This window comes from Tenrec ecaudatus, chromosome 10 (genome assembly GCF_050624435.1).
Source record: "Tenrec ecaudatus isolate mTenEca1 chromosome 10, mTenEca1.hap1, whole genome shotgun sequence".
In the NCBI taxonomy this organism is placed as follows: Eukaryota; Metazoa; Chordata; class Mammalia; order Afrosoricida; family Tenrecidae; genus Tenrec; species Tenrec ecaudatus.
This window is the reverse complement of record NC_134539.1, coordinates 92,764,975-92,779,307: the sequence shown is the minus strand read 5'-3', so window position 1 is coordinate 92,779,307 and position 14,333 is coordinate 92,764,975. Positions and strand designations below refer to the sequence as shown.

The window sequence follows — 14,333 nt, the reverse complement described above, 5'->3', positions numbered from 1 at the left end:
ATTTTGTTGCAATACTTATGGCTCTACAGTAGCATATTTATAAGAATCATGTCTAGACCCAATTAACCTCAACATTATTTTCCAACTAAAAATCAAAGATTTTGATTCTTCAATCATTGCTGTAACTGATTAGTTGAATGGATGATATTCAATAAATGATTAAAAACAAACAAAATAACTACTTCAATTTAGTTCTAGCATTGAATTTGGAAGAGTTTTAAGTTTCCCTAATCCACAAAATCATTTAGATTGTATTTCACATTAAACTGACTGCCTGAACAACTGGACCTTAATTGTTCTATGAGTAGTTTTCATTGAATATTGAAGCTTAAAATCTATGATAACACAATATTTTCATGATAAAACAGATATTATTTAGTTTATAGGGCAGAAAGATTTGTCTTTCATCAATATTTCACTTTTTTTGAAACAAGAAAACCACTCATACACTTGAATTTTCCCATAGTGCTGTCCTTGTATTCTGTGCTCCACATCATAATGGTTTCTGTGGCATTTTTCCCAATCAGGAAACAAAATTTCAGTCACAGGCTGTTCTCTTAAATCAGCTCCCACACACACAAAAAATAACGAGGTTTGAGAGAAACTGCTTTTTACGAAAAAATTCACTGTGACCAGAGAGGACCTTCCCAGGTTACGCCACTGAATGCTCTAACTCAGAGTGAGTTGCTGTATGCTTGCCAAGTAGGAAAAAAACATACTATGAAAGCTCCACCCAGTGGAACTATGTTCCCTTTTGGCGGCGTGGTGGTGGTACCCCCTCATATAGTCTCATATTGAGTCAGTCTCATTTACTAAAATTATTAAAAATTAAAATTAAGACTTTGCTTTATATTTGACTATATCAAACATAGTATGCAGTTTACTTTGTGGTATCCATCTATTGCATAGTCATATATTTGGTATGGTAGAACACCCCAGAACAGCTTTTAGACCTCAGCGCTCCACAAGATGTAGGTGAAATGCTGTTTAGCTTAAATCCTTGTAAGATCTGGCTCAACTAATACCTGAATCCTTTCATGCATGCCAATAACTTCTCCCCTAGTCTATTAGTCCTATATTTGACTAATAGCAACCTGGGGTATAGTTGTTCTTTTTATATCACCATGGACCTCAGACATCTCCTTCTTATAATTAGTTAAACCAGTTATCAATCCAGTTGACACATGGGGGATCAGATGGAGGTCATAATAAAAATGTGTTCCATGGGGTTGTCAATGGATGGGGTTTCACAAGTAGGTTCAAAAATTTTTCTACTGAGGTTCATCTGGGTGAACCTAAACTTTCAATCTTTTGATTGAGAAATCTCCCTTATTACCCTTCCATTAGTATCGTGATATTTTCAGCATCAAGACTGATTTTTACTACAAAAGATACGACTACATTTAAAATTTATTGATTTCTAATGAATTCATAACTTTGGGTTACAATGAGTAAATGAATACACTTATTAGCCAACAGAAAACCAATCCACTTTCTGGAGCCTTTGTCGACAAAGAGAGAGGCGTAGAAGAACTCATTCTGAGATCATGTATGATCTCATCCCATTCCATTACTCTCCATTATTCAGGTAGAGAACCAATGCATTCGTCCTCAAGAAAAGCTCCAGCTTCCACTCCTGTTCAAGTAGGTGGAGAAAGAGGATATTTCTTTCTTTCTTCTTTCTGACTTTAGAATGTTTAAACTTTAAAATAATTGTTTGTTATGCAGCTATACAACGTTCTTAACACTTCTTTGGTAATGGATACGATGGAATTTTCCAATTATATTAAAAATCAGATTTGCCCCAGAAACAGCATTTACTGTGTTTACATAGTTAACTGGCAGAATTCTCTACCATCCAGTGACATTTCTGAGAGTGTTTATCTCTGTCACCAACCAGGCAGCTACATATCAATAAAATCCCAATGTGTTAGACTGGGTTTTCTAGATAAGCAAAATCAATGAAACAGATATGTATAAAATAAAGAAATGTATATCATGAAAGAGGCTGATGTAGCCACAGGGCAGGGGACTCCAATGAAACTCATCTCTGTGTCACATGCTAACTGGAAAGCTTCCTGGCTCTTGTGGTTGGATCCATACACCAGGAAGCAGGAAGACCACAGGCTGATGGAGGCAGGATTGAAAGGATCCAAAGTCAACAGATAAACTGGCAGCCTGCCAAATGGTCCCAGGGTCAGAAAACCACATGGCGACTCTTGTCCCAAGAAACTAGATGCAGGACCAGGAGAGTAGGAAGAAGAAGTAGGGAAATAACCAGTTCTCCACAGCATCCCTTAGAGGTATCAAATAGCCCACAATGTCAAGGAGAGGTCATGAGGCTGTGATATGATGGAACCGCCACACATATCCTCGAGTAGGTGCAGGCAAGGTAACACAGATCTCATTCTGAGATCTCAGAGTGCTTCCTTTCAAATGTGTGTCTCCCTTTGGCAATTTCAGTCTCCACTCCAGAATGCTGAGCTTGACCAGAGTTTCGTTTTTATGTAGGCTATCCAGTACTCTTTTTGCTACAAGCTACTTAGTCCATCTTAAGCTTCAAGTTCTACTGAAACCACTTGGTTAGCCTCAACAGCAACATACAAGTCTCCACTCTGAGATAGGCAGTGGCTGGGCTTGAGGTACATTGCGCACAGATGGAGCCCAGAGCTCCTATATAAAGGAGAGAACTCAGCAGTTGAACCACTACTTTAATCTACTTTTTAGGTAAAATAATCGCCCACTACGTCTACCCTCAATTCCATTATTCAAGCTAGTTAAATCCTTCAACAATTTTTCGTCTCTATGCCTTTTCACATACCATCTATCTGAAACTAGAGCTCCTTTTTAGGGCTTACTTAAAAACAAAAACAGACTGAACTCATCCATGAGCTCTTTAATGAAAAACCCAGAAAACTCTCTCAATCAAAGCAAGAGTATGCTTTCCTTCACACCGGCTGCCACTGTGACTGGCTCATTGCTTTACTTTGAACTTTGTCCTTAGAAATATTAGTGACAACAGCATCCATACAACATCCTACTGTTTCCCTGAAATCGTATTGCTCATTTTATAATGTACATAACTTTGAAACTATCTTACTACTGTTGACAATACACCACTATTTTATTTGAGAGAATTGAAGCTGAAAATGATCAGATATAAAGTGATATTATACCACTTAGTTCTTTGCTTGCTTTTTTAACAGGACATAGAGTTTTAAATATTGTATACATTGTTAGCCCTCGGTGATGCTATTGACCATAGTCCTGAATGACTCAGAAAAGTCTATTTGGGCCTTTGATTTATTTTTCCCCCTTTCCTTTACATTTCAAGGACAGAAAAGGCTTCAATTTTCCCTTAAGAGAACATTGGTACAAGCCCGTTAACTTTTGGTTCATAACCCATAAACCAAACTCATTGCCATTGAATTGGATACCAAATTATAGCAACTCTGTATATAGCAGGGTAAAACTGCCCCCTGTGGATTTCTAGAACGCCCTTTTTACAGTAGTAGAAAGTCTGTCTTTGTCCTGTGGAGCAACCTGTGGTTTTGAAGTGCTGAGTAAGCAGTTTGTGGCCCACCACATTAACCACGACCCCAGCAGAGCTGCTTACGTTTTGGCATATGCCACCAAAGAATTTTAGAGGACCATAGTACATCATTCAAGTGCAACTATCCCTATTTGACAGGTAGGAACACATCCTCAGCATAAGCAAATAGCCTTGGAGGTATTTCACTTTTCATTAAATAAAAAGTGAAGTATTGAGGGATTTGGTATTTCAATGTATGCATTTTGCTTTTAAAGACGTCTTCTTTTCACAGTCCCAGGTAGCAGGTTTGTGGAAATAATTGATTCTTTTTCCTTTATTTTTTCACATGCATATGAACTTTACTGCAAATGGTTGGTGATTCCTTCAATTATTTTTAAATCTTCAACAGCTACAACTTAACTACATAGCCTTAACAACCAACAGAGACATCACTTCCTCCATGAAGTCATCCTGTGATAACTGGTTGAAGTCAAATGTCCATTTATATTTAACTTAAATATTTAATTTAAATATGTGTATCCTACAAAACTTAGAAGTGGAAATTATATTTATGTTTCCCCCACAAGCTCAAGTGGATTATGTAAAACACAAGCATGTTTTGAACCAAGTGCTGCCACCCAAATGTCACTTTTTAGCAGGTAGACGTATAAGCTTACAATCCTCTCTTGAAAGCTTGTTGAAGTCCTGACTCTATATCAAGCACCCTATCTACAAAGTTGATCCCAAGGTTAATATAAAAATATTTTTATATCAAGAGCAACTATTATATTTGCAAAGTCAGGCGGTATATTCTTCTGTTAATTGAGGACACAAAGAACCCAATGTAATTCTGCTTCTAGAATGCTGATGTAAGGGAAGTGAGATACCTGGCTCACCAAATTCTTACTCATTAAGTAGCAAGACTTGATGGAAGGGTGAAACACATTCTAGTAAAATGACCTGTGACTCCTAGAAATTTAATTTGGGTTCAGAAGATGACACAGAGCAAGGAATATCGTTGAAACTCGGCTGAAAACAGCATATAAGACAGATTTCCACCTGTGTTATATTGGCTATGTAAAGACATTCAGCTCTTTGGATGGTAATATTTGAAAGAATGGGCTTCAAACGCTTGATTATGTTCATGCATAACCTATAAACAAAGCCAAGAGATGGTTGTTTGGACACATAACAAAGAAAATGTCGCATGGTAGAGCAGCAAGAATAGTGTGCAGCGAGGATGTGTCATAGAATCTCAATCTGCATGCTAGGAAAATATACTGAAAGCTAAACTAGATAAAGAATAACGTGAGATCATGAATGGAAGAGGGATCATCCACAACCTTACTTGTTGAAAGTGAAGAAGATTGGAACCACTTACTGATGACGATGAAAGACTACAATCTGAATTACTGCACAATCTAAAGAAAAATACTCAAAACTGGGTCAATAAGCAATCTCATGACAAACAGAGAAAATTGCAAAATTCTCCAAGGATTATATTTCACTTGTTCCACAATTGATGCTCACTGAAACAGCAGTCAGGAAATCAAAGTATGTATTATGTCCGTCAAGTTGGTTTCAAAAGATCTTTTTAAAGTAATAAGAAACCATGTCATTTTGATGCCACGTTGAAGACTTAGATGCTCATGACTCAAGTCATGCTATTTTAAATTGCCTGGAATACCTATGAAAGCTAAACATTGAATTAAGAAGAATCAAAAAACTAATTGATGCTTTTGAATTATTATGTTGGTAAAGACTATTACATATCATAGGTACTGCAGAAGAACAAACAAACCTAGTTTGGATGCAGTGCAACCTAATATTTCTTAAATTTGATGATCTGGAGACATCACCTCACGCGGGCATATTTTTCAGGTGGGACTAGTCCCTGGAAATGAATGCCATGCCTTATGATATTGTTGTTGTGTGTCATCGAGTCAGTTGTGAGCCATAGCAACTTTATGCACAACAGTACAAAACACTGCCCATTCCTGTGCTAGTCTAAATGTTTTCTAATTGCGTGCCCGTTATTGCAGCCCAGATGTCAACACATTTCCTTGAGGGCCTTTCTCTCTTCTTCTGCCCCTCTGCTTTACCAAACATGATGCCCTTCTCCAGAGACTGGGCTTTCCTGACTATATGCCCAAAGTATGTAAGGTGAAGTCTTGCTATCCTTGCCTCTAAGCAGCTCCCAGCTGCCCTTCTGAAACAGATCAGTTGGTCCTTTCAGCCGTCCCTCCTACTTTCAATAGTCTTCTTCAGCACCACGATTCAAATGCATCCATTTTTGTCAGTCTTCCTTATTCAAGGTCTAACTTTCATATACATATGAGGCAGTTGAAAACGCCATGGCTAAGGTTAAACACACCTTAGTCTTTAAGGAACATCTTTGCTTTTCAATACTCTAAAGAGTTCTTGTGTAGCAGATTTACCTAATGCAACATGTCTTTTGATCTTGTGACTGCCATGCCTGTGAGCATTAACTGTAGATCCAAACAAGACAAAAACCTTCACACCTTCAAACGTTTCCCTATTTATTATGGTGTTACCTATTGGTCCGGTTGTGAGATTTTTTGCCCCTCTTCTTTTTTTAAATTTTTCCCCCCTCTTCTTTACATTGAGTTGCAACCTGTATTGAAGACTGCAATTCTTGGTCATCAACAGGGCCATTGTCTTTTGTCCTCCTCACCTTCAGCAAGCGATGTTGTGTCATCTGCTGATTGAAGGTTGTTCTTAATCCTGATGCCATATCTTTATCCATAGAAACCAGCTTCTCTGAATATTTACTTGGCGTACAAATAAAATAAGTATGGTGAGAGGACACAATCCTGTCACACATCTTTCCTGATTTTAAACCATGCAAGTATTCCCTTGTTCTGTTCATATAACTGTCTCTTAATCCAAAGACAAGTCCCATAAGAGCACAATGAAGTGTTCTAGAGTTCCCAATTTTTCAAGGTTATCCATAGTTTGCTATGATCCACACGGTCAAATGTCTTGGCATAGTCGATAAAACACAGTAAACATCTTTCTGCCATTCTCTGCCTTGAAGCAATATCCTTTTGCCATCAGCAACGATGTCCCTTATTCTATGTCCTCTTTGGAATCCAGCGTGAATCTCTGGTAGCTTCATGTACTGCTGCAAGCATTGTTGGATGATTTTCAGCAAAATTTTACTTGAACGTATCAATAATATTGTTCTACAATTATTGTGAGCAGTCTATTCGGTCACCTTTCTTTGGAATGGGTACAAATATAGATTTCTTCCAGTCAGTTGGTCAAGTAATTGTCTTCAAAATTTCCTGACATATATGAGGGACTATTTCCAGTGTTTGATCAACTTGTTTAAACATTTCAGTTGGTATTCCATCAATTCCCGGAGCCTTGCTTTTGGCTTATGCTTTCAGTGCAGCTTAAACTTCTTCCTTTAGACTCATTGGTTCTTCATCATATGCTACCTCTTCAAATGGTTCAACATCAACCAATTCCCTCTGGTACACTGTGCATCCTTTCCACCTTCTTTGGATGCTTCCTGCATCGTCGAGTGTTTTGCCTGTAGAATTTCTCAATGGTGCACCTCAAGACTTGACTTTTTTTTTTTTGAGTTCTTTCATTTTAAGATATACTGAGCAAGTCTTCCCTTTTGTTTTTCTCATTCTCGGTCTTTGCACCTTTCATTATAACATTTGTATTTGTTTTCTAGAGCTGCCCTTTGAATTTTTTTAAGTAGTTCTTTGACTTCATCATTTCTTCTATTTGTTTTAGCTAGTCTATGGTTCATGGCAAATTTCAGTGTCTCTTCTGACATCCACTTTGATCTTTTCTGTCTTTTTAATGACCTTTGGCTTTCTTCATGGATGATGCTTTTGATGTGTTCCCACAGCTCACCAGCGCTTCTGTCATTAGTGTTCAATGTGTCAAATCTATCATTGATGTGTTCTCAAAATTTGGGTGGGACAGAATCAAGTTCATATTTTTACTCTCGTGGACTTTAAAATTTTTCTTAAGCTTTAATGCAAACTCACATATTAGCAATTGATGGACTGTTCCAGTCAGCACCTGGCCTGGTTTTAGCTGCTGATATTGAGCTTCCCCAGTGTCTCGTGCCATAGATAAAATCCGTTTGATTTTTGTGTATTCTATCTGGAGAAGTACACATATATAATAATTTTTGTGTTATCAGAAAAAGGTATTTTCTATATACAAGTCATTTGTCTTGCAAGATTCTATCATGTATCTCCAGCTTCATTTCTACCATCAAGTCCATAATTTTTCTTTCTTTCTTTTTAAATCATTTTACTGGGTGGTCGTACAATTCTTATCACAACCCACACATCCATTCATTGTGTCAAGCACATTTGTACATTTGTTGCCATCATCATTCTCAAAACATCTGCTTTCTACTTGAGCCCTTGATATCAGCTCCTCATTTTCCCCCTCCCTCCTTACTCCCCCCTTCATGAACACTTGATAATTTATAAATTATTATTATTGTCATATATTACATTGTCTGACATCTCCCTTCACCCACTTTTCTGTTGTCTATCCCCCAGGGAGGAGGTCACATGTAATAGGTTCCCCTTTCTACCCCACCTTCCCTCCATCCTCCAGGTATCGCCACTCTCACCAATGGTCCTGATGGGATCATCTGTCCTGGATTCCCTGTGTTTCCAGTACATATCTGTACCAATGTACATCCTCTGGTCTAGCCAGATTTGTAAGGTAGAATTGGGATCATGATAGCTGGGGGAGGGGATTGGGGAGGAAGTATTTAAGAACTAGAGGCAAGTTGTATGTTTCATTATTGCTACACTGCAACCTGACTGACTCATCTACTCCCCGTGACTCTTCTGTAAGGGGTTGTCCAGTTGCTTACAGATGGGCTTTGGGTCTCCACTCTGCACTCACCCACATTTACAATGATATGGTTTTTTTGTTTTGTTTTTGATGCCTGGTACCTGATCCCTTCGACATCTCATGGTCACACAGGCTGGTGTGCTTCTTCCATGTAGGCTTTGTTGCTTCTGAGCTAGATGGCCACTTGTTTATCTTCAAGCCTTTAAGTCCCCATATGCTAGATCTTTTGATAGCCAGGCACCATTAGCTTTCTTCGCCGCATTTGCTTATGCACACATTTGTCTTCAGCCTGTGTGACCACAAGGTGTAGAAGGGACTAAGTATCAGGCATCAAAGAACAAAAAATCATATCAGTGGGTACTCACCTTGCCGATATGATCACTGAAGACAAATGTGTGCATAAGCAAATGTGGTGAAGAAAGCTGATGGTTCCCGACTATCAAAAGATATAGCATCTGGGGTTTTCAAGTCCGTATTTTTCAACTACTGTTTCTTCCCCTTTGTTTCACACTTTTGCATTCTAATTATCAGTAATTATCAATGCATCTGATTGGTTCATAAATTTTTAACTAAAAATCATTGATAGAGTTCTTCAATTTCTACTTCACTAGCATTTGTGGTTGTGAATAAATTTGAATAATTGTTGTGTTGACTGGATTTCCTTGAAGGAGAATAGATATAATCCTATCACAGACAGCATTGTGCTTCATGATGGATTTTGTAATGTCCTTTTTGTCAATGAATGCTAGTTACACCATTCATTGAGATTGTGTTATTCCTGGCATAGTAAATAATATGCCTTTCTAATCAAAATGTCCAATACCAATTCATTTCAACTCACTAATGCCTAGTGTATCAATATTTGACTGTTTCATTTAATTTTTAACCACTTCCAGTTTTCCTAGCTTCATTCCAAGTCTAATTATTAGTGGATTTTTGCAGATTCTCCTTAAGTGAGTTTTGTTCCATCAGAAAATAAAAATTCCAGTGTCTCCACTCCCACAGGCTTTTCCCAAGTCATATCACCATGGTTGACTCCACAGTAAGAAATCAGCTCTTCCTTAATTACATTTTGAGTGCCCTCTTTCCCGAGTGGTCTATCCTTTTGTTCTATCTTTTAACATTTTTCTGGATCTTCAATATCTGACAATGTTTTAAAATTATGCACCACCTGTCTGTCAGTTTTTAGTTGTGTGGTGGCTGTGTGATGCTATGATGCTGGAAGCTATGTCACTGGTATTTAAAGTGCCATCAGGGTCACCCAAAGTGAACAGGTTTCCACAGAGCTTCCAAGCTAAAAAAACACATAATGAAGAAAGACTTGGCTCTTCAGCTCAGAGGAAGCAGCTACTGAAAGCCTCATGCATAATTTCACGTAGTTTAGAGTCATCAACAAAGAAGAAGGTCATCAATGAGATGGACTGAATCAGTGGCTTCAGCAATGGAGTCAAATATAGAAACTCTGTGAATATGGTGAGGGATGGGGGAATGTTTGATACTGTCATATATATTGTCACTATGATTCAGAAGTAACTCCAGGACACAAAACCAAATGTGAACCTAATTGGAAATGGTCTAACCACGCTTGCAACTTGACCTCTTCATTAAAATCTTTGGGTGTTATTGAATCCTTCTAGGATATCCATTTAAGATCCTTGGTGACTCCATGGGTTAGGCATTGAGCTGATAACAGGTCAGAATTTCAAAACCACCAGCCACTCCACAGGAGAAAGATGAGGCTGTGTGTTATAGTAAAGTTTGTAGTCTTGGAAACTTGTATAGGATAGGTATGCTTTGAGTTGGAATCAACTTGATGAGCTTGGTTTTCAGAGTATTAGAGTTCTAGACCGACCCTAACAAAAACTACCACTTTATGGTAACTACTGTCTCATAAAGTGGATATCTCATTAAATCATCAGTTTGTTGTCCCATACTTCAATACCACCAGTCACTCTGTTGGAGATAATTAAGACTTTCTACTTCTGTAATGAGTTATAGACTCTGAAATATATATGGGGCCATTCTAACCTGTCTTATAGAGTCTCTAGGAGTCTATTTAATGACAATGAGGGTTTTCATTTTTGTTTGTTTTTCGCTCTGGAGTTAGAAGTCCACATTCAGGTTGTCATAAATGCCATGCCATTAGTGACGGTTCTAGTAGGCACTCAACAATCTTTATTGCCTCTCATTCTTCTGATAGTCTCAGGAGCTCCTTGTCTCACAACTGCAACATAACTCTGACTTCCCTCTTTTTTTTCCTCTCTGTCTTCTTGTATAAATACACCACTCACATAAGATTAGGATTGGCACTTCCTCCGCCTGAGAAGATCCGAGTGAGCGTCCCACGTGTTTCTACGGCCTTCAGGTTTTGAATCACCAGCAGCTGAGCTGGAGGAGGAAGTCGTGCCTGGATTGGGTGTTACTATTTCTGGGATGTCCTCATGAGTGATTGAAGTTTGTGAACATCATTCGCGCTGATCGAGATAAGACAAACATAGAGCTTCCCAGTTGCCGGCTGTGTCCTAAAGACCAAAGAAAATGACCAAGACTCAGGAATCACTGACATTCAATGATGTGGCTGTAAAGTTCACCTCGGAAGAATGGCAGCTCCTGAACCCTGCTCAGAAGACCCTATATCAGGAAGTGATGTTGGAGAACTATCGCAACCTGGTTTCCATTGAGATCCCAAAAGTTGATGATCATTTGCTTGATCAGCTGCAACATGGAAGGAACCTCGACAGAACCGAACAGTTCTATAAATTTAAAACATTGGAAAATATTCTTCATCAACACAAAAACAATTTTCCTCTAAAGGAAAACTATGAGATATTTGGCATTCATGAAAATATAGTAAAACCAGATTTAATCATTCCAGTATTAAATCAAAAGAGTAGTAGCCAAATAAAGAAGTCAATTGTACTCAATGGAGATGAAAAAACTTTTTCGAATGTTGAAGAAGACCAATTTTGCACTGAAGTGAAATTCTCTGTGTGTGAAAAATCCAGTAGCATGAAGTCACAATGCATTCAGCATCAGGAATCTGACAAAGTTGAGAAACCAGGCATAGGTAATAAATGTGGGGGAAACTTCAAGGAGTGGTTCCTCTGTGAGGATGTACAAGATAAGACCTATGAATGCAGTCAGTGTGCGCAGGAATTCAACAAAATATTCAAACTCACTGCACATTGTCGAACAGCTCATAAAGGACAAAAACCATTTACATGCTTAGAATGTGGCAAAGCTTGTCACAGTAAATCATACCTCCAGGAACATCAGAAAACTCATGTGGCAGGGGTGCCCTGTGTATGCAGTGAATGTGGGAAAGGCTTCACCAGGAACAGTGATCTCACTGCTCATCAGCGAACTCATAGTGGAGAGAAAGCCCACGTACGTGGTAAGTGTGGTAAAGCTTTCAGCCGGAAGCAATGCCTTACAGCACAGCAGACATTTCACACAAGAAAGAAACTCCATGTATGTGGTGAATGTGGAAAAGCCTTTATCAAGAAGCATGCTCTCACTATTCATCAGCGAACTCATACTGGAGAGAAACCCCATATATGTGGTAAATGTGGAAAAGCATTTGTTACGAAGAAAGTTCTCACTGTTCATCAGCGAATTCATACCGGAGAAAAACCATATGTATGCAGTGAGTGTGGTAAAGCTTTCACCTGGAAACGATGCCTTGCAGACCATCAGACATTTCACACAGGAAAGAAACCCCACGTATGTGGTGAATGTGGAAAAGCCTTTAGCAGGAAGAATACCCTCATTGATCATCAACGAACTCATACTGGAGAGAAACCCTATGTATGTGGTGACTGTGGAAAAGCCTTTATCACGAAGAATACTCTCACTGATCATCAGCAAACTCACACTGGAGAGAAACCCCATATATGTGGTGAATGTGGAAAAGCCTTTACCAGGAAGAAGAACCTCACTCTTCATCAGCGAACTCATACTGGAGAAAAACCATATGTATGTGGTGATTGTGGTAAAGCTTTCAGCCGGAAGCGATATCTTACAGCACATCAGACATTTCACACAGGAAAGAAACCCCATGTATGTGGTGAATGTGGAAAAGCCTTTATCAGGAAGACTGTTCTCACTGCTCATCAGCGAACTCATAGTGGGGAGAAACCCCATGTATGTGGTGAATGTGGCAAAGCCTTTATCACAAAGGATGCTCTCACTCTTCATCAACGAACTCATACTGGTGAGAAACCCCATATATGTGGTGAATGTGGAAAAGCCTTTACCTGGAAGAATGCTCTCACTGTTCATCAGCAAACTCATACTGGAAAGAAACCCCATGTATGTGGTGAATGTGGAAAAACCTTTACCTGGAAGTATGCTCTAACTGTTCATCAGCGAATTCATACTGGAGAGAAACCCCATGTATGTGGTGAATGTGGAAAAGCTTTTATCAGGAAGAGTGAACTCACTGCTCATCAGCAAAGTCATACTGGAGAAAAACAGTATGTATGTGGTGAGTGTGGTAAAGCCTTAAGCTGTAAACAATCCCTTATAGCACATCAGACATTTCACACAGGAATGAAACCCCATGTATGTGGTGAATGTGGAAAAGCCTTTAGCTGGAAGAATGTTCTCACTGCTCATCAGCAAATTCATACTGGGAATAAACCCCATGTATGTGGTGAATGTGGAAAAGCTTTTATCACAAAGAATGTACTCGCTACTCATCAGCGAACTCATACTGGAGAAACACCTTATGTATGCAGTGAGTGTGGTAAAGCTTTCAGCTGGAAGAGATCCCTTACAGCACATCAGGCATTTCACACAGGAAAGAAACCCCATGCATGCGGTGAATGTGGGAAAGCCTTTATCTCAAAGACTGACCTTACTGTTCATAAGCGAACTCATACTGGGGAGAAACCCCATGTATGTGGTGAATGTGGAAAAGCCTTTAGCAGAAAGAATAACCTCACTGTTCACCAGCGAACCCATAGTGGAGATAAACCTCATGTATGTGGTGAATGTGGAAAAGCCTTTTCCTTGAAGAAGGACCTCACTTTTCATCTACGAACTCATACTGGAGAGAAACCCTATGTATGCGGTGACTGTGGAAAAGCCTTTATCAGGAAGGATGGTCTCACTGCTCATCAGCGAATTCATACTGGAGAGAAACCCCATGTATGCGCTGAGTGTGGTAAAGCCTTTATCAGGAAGGATGTTCTCACTGCTCATCAGCAAATACATACTGGAGAAAAACCTTATATATGCAGTGAGTGTGGTAAAGCTTTCAGCCGAGAGCGATCCCTTACAGCACATCAGAAATTTCACACAGGAATGAAACCTCATGTATGTGCTTAATGTGGGAACACCTTTATCTTGAAGAATGAACTCAGTTAATCAGCCAATTCATACTGGGTCAAAAGCACATGAATGTGGTGAATGTGGTAAAGCTTTCAGCCAGAAACGATTCTTTATAGCACATCAGACATTTCACACAGGAAAGATGCCTTTTGCATGACATAAATGTGGGAAATCATATCTGGAATTCAGGTATCATTCAACATGAGAAAATTCTTAATGAGACAATCTTTCAATGGTATAAGTGTAACAAGGCTTTCAAAAAACAGGAATAGGCGATAGGGTTTGGCCCAGGCTGTGTGTAGTACCAAACGATTGTGACTTACAATGTGGCTACCCAATTTCTGAATTGCTTTCCTTTACTGACGACCCACCATTGTGGGGTGAGGGAGAGGAGTGTCCAGACCTTCCCAGGACACATAGACACCTCATTTCTCTTCTAGCTTCCAGTGCCCAAAAGAGAGCTGGATCTCCTGTTTCTGGATCACAGCTATACCAAGCAATAGAGTGCCCACCCAGATGCCAGTGTGCCTGCCCCACCTTCATGCTCTTTGTTACTCTCCCGCCCCCCAAACAGCACAAAAATAACAAGAAGAATGAAGAAAAC

The 14,333-nt window shown here is 39.2% G+C and overlaps 1 protein-coding gene across 1 annotated transcript; it reads left to right on the top strand.

Moving 5' to 3' along the window:
• Positions 1 to 10,727: 10,727 nt before the first annotated feature.
• LOC142458608 (uncharacterized) lies at positions 10,728 to 13,886 on the top strand. Its single transcript, XM_075559578.1, is given in 2 exon segments — positions 10,728 to 13,761; positions 13,763 to 13,886. Coding segments are annotated over 2 exon segments (2,952 nt in total). The 5' UTR covers positions 10,728 to 10,933.
• The last annotated feature ends 447 nt before the right edge of the window (positions 13,887 to 14,333 follow it).